Source organism: Triticum urartu, chromosome 1A (assembly GCF_056163025.1).
Source record: "Triticum urartu cultivar PI428250 chromosome 1A, HENAU_Tu73, whole genome shotgun sequence".
In the NCBI taxonomy this organism is placed as follows: Eukaryota; Viridiplantae; Streptophyta; class Magnoliopsida; order Poales; family Poaceae; genus Triticum; species Triticum urartu.
The window spans coordinates 522,689,355-522,695,530 of NC_141873.1; the positions used below are offsets into that span (position 1 = coordinate 522,689,355).

General features: G+C 47.6%; 2 protein-coding genes across 2 annotated transcripts; both read left to right on the forward strand.

The window, feature by feature from the left end:
- The first annotated feature begins 284 nt into the window (after positions 1–284).
- On the forward strand, positions 285–3,606 carry LOC125524927 (ras-related protein Rab7). The gene is made up of 7 exons (XM_048689960.2): positions 285–543; positions 623–649; positions 784–883; positions 2,460–2,606; positions 2,684–2,764; positions 2,859–3,004; positions 3,266–3,606. The coding sequence occupies exons 1-7, from the start codon at positions 491–493 to the stop codon at positions 3,330–3,332; spliced, it is 621 nt and encodes a 206-aa protein (XP_048545917.1). The 5' UTR covers positions 285–490; the 3' UTR covers positions 3,333–3,606.
- A 982-nt stretch (positions 3,607–4,588) lies between these two features.
- On the forward strand, positions 4,589–5,588 carry LOC125524934 (uncharacterized). Its single transcript, XM_048689963.2, has one exon. It carries the CDS (start codon positions 4,881–4,883, stop codon positions 5,454–5,456), a length of 576 nt encoding a protein of 191 aa, XP_048545920.1. The 5' UTR covers positions 4,589–4,880; the 3' UTR covers positions 5,457–5,588.
- The last annotated feature ends 588 nt before the right edge of the window (positions 5,589–6,176 follow it).

Below are 6,176 nucleotides of genomic sequence, written 5' to 3' on the forward strand. Positions count from 1 at the left end.
ACCAACAAAGCGATGCTATGTTTTTTGAGTTTGGCACAGGGTTTATGATGTACTTCCTCCGTCTCATAATATAAGAATATTTTTTACACTACATTAGAAAGGAAAAAAGGTTTATCTTTTCAAGAAAAAAGAAAAAATCTTTAAAGAAAATCTGAATCTTACCCCCGCAAAAAAAAAATCTGAATCTTACAACAGGTGATTTTCTTTTTCATTGATGGCCAACCAAACCAAAACTCCTACTAAAACAAATCGAAGGAGGTTCTACGCGTCGGATCGCGGTGGCCCGACCTACGGTCGACACATCACATCACGGCCCCCTTCGGCGCAGCTCCTCCGGTCCGGTCTCTCCCTCCCTCGCGTCGCCCACCACAGAGCACACGAGTCGACGCGCCGCGACAGCTCAGCTCTTTCGTCTCGTCTCGCCTCGCCCCCTTCCAGTCCCTCCCTCCGGCGCGCGAGCGAGATCGATCGCCGCGGACCCTAGATCCCGATGGCCTCGCGCCGCCGCACCCTCCTCAAGGTCATCATCCTCGGCGACAGCGGGTGAGCACTTCGGATCACCCCCCCCCCCCCCCCCCCTCTCGATTCCTCGCTGACTTTCTCTCTGTCTCATGTGATCTAGGGTTGGGAAGACGTCCTTGATGAACCAGTATCCTGAGATTCGCGTTGAGATGCGATAATTGCGCCCAGTTTAGCTTGTCTCGTTCCGGACAGATTGGATTTTGTACTGGAGCATAAGTAGTTGTTTTGGCTTGTGTTTCCTTGAGCTTTGATTTAATTCAGATATGTGAACAAGAAGTTCAGCAACCAGTACAAGGCTACCATCGGCGCCGATTTCCTCACCAAGGAGGTGCAGTTCGAGGACAGGCTCTTCACCCTACAAGTAAGAAGATCTTTATGCCCTGGTCCTTCTTTTTGCTGCTGCTGGATCATGCTCTATGCTTAGTTCAGTACTTAAGTTCATGTGAGTAGTGCTAGTGTGATTTGGCATGACCATCATTAGTTGTTGAACTGCTCCTCTCCCATGTAAAAGTACAAGATAGCAGATGTTTACCGTCGATCTACTCTTTGTGTGGAACGTCACACTGTTGGTGCTGCATGATTGGTTCAATCCTTGCATCATCTGCAGTCCTGCTTAGTTTAGTGCTCTCAGCTGTGAATATTATTGTACAACATTGGGTGCAGCATGACTGGAATTGTTGGCTTATTTACTTATGTAGATGTATGCGCTGGAGCTAAATTTGTATGGACATCAGAAAGTGGACCCGCATATAGTGTAGTCTTCCGAAAGAAAATAAATAGACCATTTGATTTTACATGAGAACAATTTCTAGAAAAGTGTAAACAGTTCAAGAATTCAGTAGGGCATAAAAGTACTACTTATCTTGGCATGATGTTCTTCCGATTTAGCCTTGGGCCTCTGACAACAAATATTTGGTACTCCCTCCGTCCGGAAATACTTGTCCTATGAAAGGTTGTATCTAGACTTATTTTAGTTATAGATACATCCATTTTATCCATTTCTAGGACAAGTATTTCCGGACGGAGGGAGTATTAGTTTGTTTTGCACCCTGCTCTTCACTCACCCTACTCTATTAGCCCCTACAGATTAGCAAACGGTTCATTTTTCATGTTAGTTTCAACTATCCTAAATGCCAAACAGTTTCCTAGCAGCTCCTTCGTTTTTGAATGATTTTGTTAAAGCAGGTTTGCCCTATACCTGCTCTTCACTCAACCTATGCTATTAGCCCCTAAGAAATTAGCAAGCGGTGCATTCTTCATGTTAGTTTCAACTATCCTAAATGCCAAACCGTTTCCTAGGAGCTCCTTTGTTTTTGAATGATTTTGTTAAAGCGTGCCTGACCCATACCTGCTCTTCATTCAACCTATGCTATTAACCCCTAGCAAATTAGCAAGCGGTGCATTCTTCATGTTAGTTTCAACTATCCTAAATGCCAAACCGTTTCCTAGCAGCTCCTTTGTTTTTCAATGATTTTGTTAAAGCAGGCTTGCCCCATACCTGCTCTTCACTCAACCTATGCTATTAGCCCCTACAAATTAGCAAGTGGTGCATTCTTGTTAATCCCATCTATTTTAAATATCAAGCTGTTTCCTAGCGTTTCCCTTTTTTTTTTCCGAATGGTTCTGTTAAAGTGGTTTTGCCCCATCCCTGCTCTTTACTCATCATATGTTCTTAACCCCTACGAACTAGCAAACGTTACATTTTTCATGTTAACTCCTGCTATTTGAAATGTCAGACAATTTCTTAGCGGCTCTTTGTTTTCTGAATGATTCTGTTAAAGTGCGTTGCTAATGGATGCATGAGAAATCTGTTTCTTGAGGTTTTCTGGTACCTGTGATTCTGTATATTTTTCACTACCATATTCTATTATGACTGCTTATATATGATGCTTAGACAGATTTTTTTTGTGTGTGGATTAACATATGTTTCTGTGTAGATATGGGATACTGCCGGTCAGGAGAGGTTTCAAAGTCTTGGTGTTGCATTCTACCGCGGAGCAGATTGTTGTGTTCTAGTTTACGATGTTAACTCGATGAAATCATTTGATAATCTGAACAACTGGCGTGAAGAGTTTCTAATTCAGGTGAATTATTTTTCATAATTCATTAACAGTCCAGAATCATGTTATGCCTGTCTCACTTCAGGTGTTTACTTTGACAGGCTAGCCCATCAGATCCTGATAACTTCCCTTTTGTTCTGCTGGGTAACAAAGTTGATGTAGATGGCGGGAACAGTCGTGTGGTAATTACCTATATTCACTTTATGCTTTGCCTTTTCTCAGTAAATAGTTGCTCTCCGATGGATTCTTAGGGATACGTAAACTGCTTCCATTTAGGTTTCTGAGAAAAAGGCGAAGGCATGGTGTGCCTCTAAAGGGAACATCCCATACTTTGAGACTTCTGCCAAGGATGGAATCAATGTGGAGGAAGCTTTCCAATGTATAGTAAAGAACGCTCTGAAGAACGAGCCAGAGGAAGAACTGTAAGCACAATATCTCTTACTCTCTTTATTATCTTTGATGAAGTTGAACTGCATTCGCTGCAAGTGAATATATCATATAGTAATACAGAAAGGAAGGCTAGATGTAATATTGAAGTGTCAATAGTTCATTTAGTTGCCTTTGGTGCTGATTGATTCGTTCCCATGGTTTATGTTCAGATAGTTGTAGGACTAGCGTGTATATATTTTAATTTGCTTTTATGCTTCACTTTGTGATCTTATGGAAATGCTACGCTGTTGAAGGTATATGCCGGACACCGTGGACGTGGTGGGTGGCAACCGGGGTCAAGGATCATCAGGATGCTGTTAGAACCTGAGGCCACAACTGTCAGCTATTCCTTTGACATTACTGTATTTCCATGGTGACTTGTGGACCCGTATTTCATTCGTGACCTTTTTCAATCACCTCGTAAGTGCCCAAGGAATGATTGATGCGTCTGTTCCGAGCTGTCAATCTGTGGACGTTTGTGTAGTTTTATCATGAATAGCGTCATATCTTGTGAATACAGTAAGGCGAAATAAGTGAAGTGTAAACTACAGTTGCTTCATTATGGTTTTGTGTGAAAGAAGCTTAAATCTGGTCTTGTACGACGGCCCATCCTGGAAATACGTTCTCTAGGCGGTGTTCCTCAATTTGAACTGTTGGGTTTCCGGTTCCAGGTCTTTATCTTTAATCATGCCTATTTGCCAGGAAGATTATATGTCATGGTTGAACCCCTTTGGAAGGGTGGTAGGAAAAATAAATTACTCGTAATCACGGATATCATAATTGCTGGAACTGTCCACTGGAATCGTTCTTTGATCATCATCATTTTTTCCGAGTTGTTTCCATGTATTTTCTCGAGCACAGTTGTTTGTAGCTCAACTAAAACAAAAGTTGTTTCTAGCTAGTTCCTATCATCCTATGTATATATCTCATTAAAATATTCCTTTCGCGTTGGTTTCTCCAAATGGTGCCCGGAATTCATCATCTGCTCCATCTGGCGAATACGAAATAAATGCTACTCTCTCCGTATCAAAATATAAGACGTTTTGTAGGCCAATTAGTACTAATCATGAATATTATAAGGTTTTTTTTGGAGACGACGCCGAGTTGTTTCTATGTATTTTCTGGAGCACAGTATGTACACAAGACATTTGTGTCATGCAACCATTTCTTCATGTGAAAGAAACATGTGGCACATAAAGTGTCATTGTAAACAGTAAACACGTTTGTTTCCTCCAAAACGTGTCACAAATTTTCCATCCGTTTCATCGGTTCATGCATCCTTCCCGAACTCAGACGGAGCTACTCTACGATGGAATTGTTGGGCAATACCCCGTCGGATAATCCCGTCGTCCGTTGCGCCGTGGAGAAAAAGGCTTGTCGGGAGGAAGCTTCCGCCTGACAGCGGGACCGTGAAACAGTCACCAGGTGCCGAGCAGCTGAAGTGCGCCAACAGGGGAGGGGCGGACGCGACGCGGCCCGCACACGCCACAGCCGAAACCGCGCGGCCGAAAGAGAGGAAAACCCCAAGGAATTGGCGACGCGACGCCGCCCTGCGCGTGTTCTTCCCGCCCAAGCCAAGCAACCCATTCCCCGCACGTTTTCCCCCCGCCCTACGGCCAGCATAGCTAAGGCTCTGCCACGGGAAATTCCGCCACCACAGCGCACGCCTCCCCGCCCCGCCACTCCACGCCACCCTTTGGTGCCTTCCTTCGCCGGTATATAAACCAGCACGCGACCCCGACGCCGAGCACAAGCAACGTAACACCTCTGCATCGAGCTTCCCGCGCGCGCCCACGCTCTCGATCGTTGCCGCCGTGGCCTGCTCGGGACGTACGTACGTGCCATCCGTCGTATTTTATTTTTGCAGCAATGCGCATGGCGCCGGCGGCGGCAGGAAGAGCCCACGGCGCTTGGAGCAGCGCACCGCGCGCGCTCTCCGACCGGCGCGGCCTCCGGTCACCATCTCGCGTCGTCGCCGCCACGGCGACGGTTCGGTTCGGCGCTCGTCGTCGTCGCGCAGTTGGGAGCGGAGTGGTCCTCTGCCGCGCGTCTGGGGGCGGCGGCGAGTGGGAGCCCGCGGGCTCGCCGTGGGACGGCCGGATGGTGGACGAGGGCATGGCCGCGCTGCGGCGGCGCATCCGCGAGGTGGAGGACGAGGAAGTGGAAGAGCCAGAGGAGGAGGAGGAGGAGGGCGGCGTGGACGTCTTCGTGCCCCCGGGCGAGTGGACGGAGCTGGAGCGGCGGCACCACGGGCTGTACGTCGCGGGCGTGCGCGAGGCGCTCGGCATCCTGTTCGCGCTGCTGGTGCGCGCGCGGCCGGGGCTCGGCGCGGGGGTCGTGGCGCTGGTGCTGCTCAGCGTGCCGGCCACGGTGCTCCTCGTGTCCGCCGAGCTCGTCCGGGCTGTCCACTCCATCTCCGCCGCCGTGCTCAGCGGCAGAATGTAGGATTGTACGTATTTTCTGCCTTGTGCACGCCATGCTTCTCCTTCTTCCCAATTCCAGGGAAGAATCATTCGGGGAAGAATCAGATGATGTATAGTACTCCCTACATAAAGAAATATAAGAGCATTTAGATCATTACTTTAGTGATCTAAACATAGTAGTTATCTAAACGCACAGATGAAGTACGTAGTAGGTTTTCTTGTCTCGACTCGGCAAGGAGCATGATAACTGTTAGGGCACTGTTGTATTACTCACGATCTCTCTCTTTCTCTTAGGAATTGTAGCAAGTGTAGCACAGATTACATGAACTAAAGATATAGAGGAAGAACTCGAGGAAGGGGAAGGAGTTTGTAGCCGCCGCCGTTCTTGCCGTGATCCACTGGAATACAGGATACCCTCTCCTTCTGTGCGCCTCGCTTAAGTAGTTGCAGCGATGGCCTTGGACGGGCCAAATCCATGGTTCCTAACATCCCTCCCTTCCTGAAATTTGGCTTGATCCCAAGCCGGCGCCACCAAAAACTGTTCGGGTCCCATTGCACTCGATGGTCCTTGACTAGCTCAAAGTCGCGGTGGTAGCCGAAGGCGGAGATGGCTTTAACAACATGGGGGTAGTAGTCGTGGACGATGGTGACCCAACCGAAGGAACCGTAGAGGAAGTAGTCATTGTTGAAGTCGATGTAGTACTTGTGGTCAACGAAGCCTTGCGCGAAGCGGGCTGCGACA

Excerpts from the sequence above, each read along its gene's own strand:
- LOC125524934 (XM_048689963.2), top strand. The coding sequence starts at position 4,881 with ATGCGCATGGCGCCGGCGGCGGCAGGAAGAGCCCACGGCGCTTGGAGC.
- LOC125524927 (XM_048689960.2), top strand. The coding sequence starts at position 491 with ATGGCCTCGCGCCGCCGCACCCTCCTCAAGGTCATCATCCTCGGCGAC. Across the intron at positions 544-622 it reads ATCATCCTCGGCGACAGCGG|GGTTGGGAAGACGTCCTTGA; the intron begins GTGAGCACTTCG and ends CATGTGATCTAG. Across the intron at positions 2,607-2,683 it reads GTGAAGAGTTTCTAATTCAG|GCTAGCCCATCAGATCCTGA; the intron begins GTGAATTATTTT and ends TTACTTTGACAG.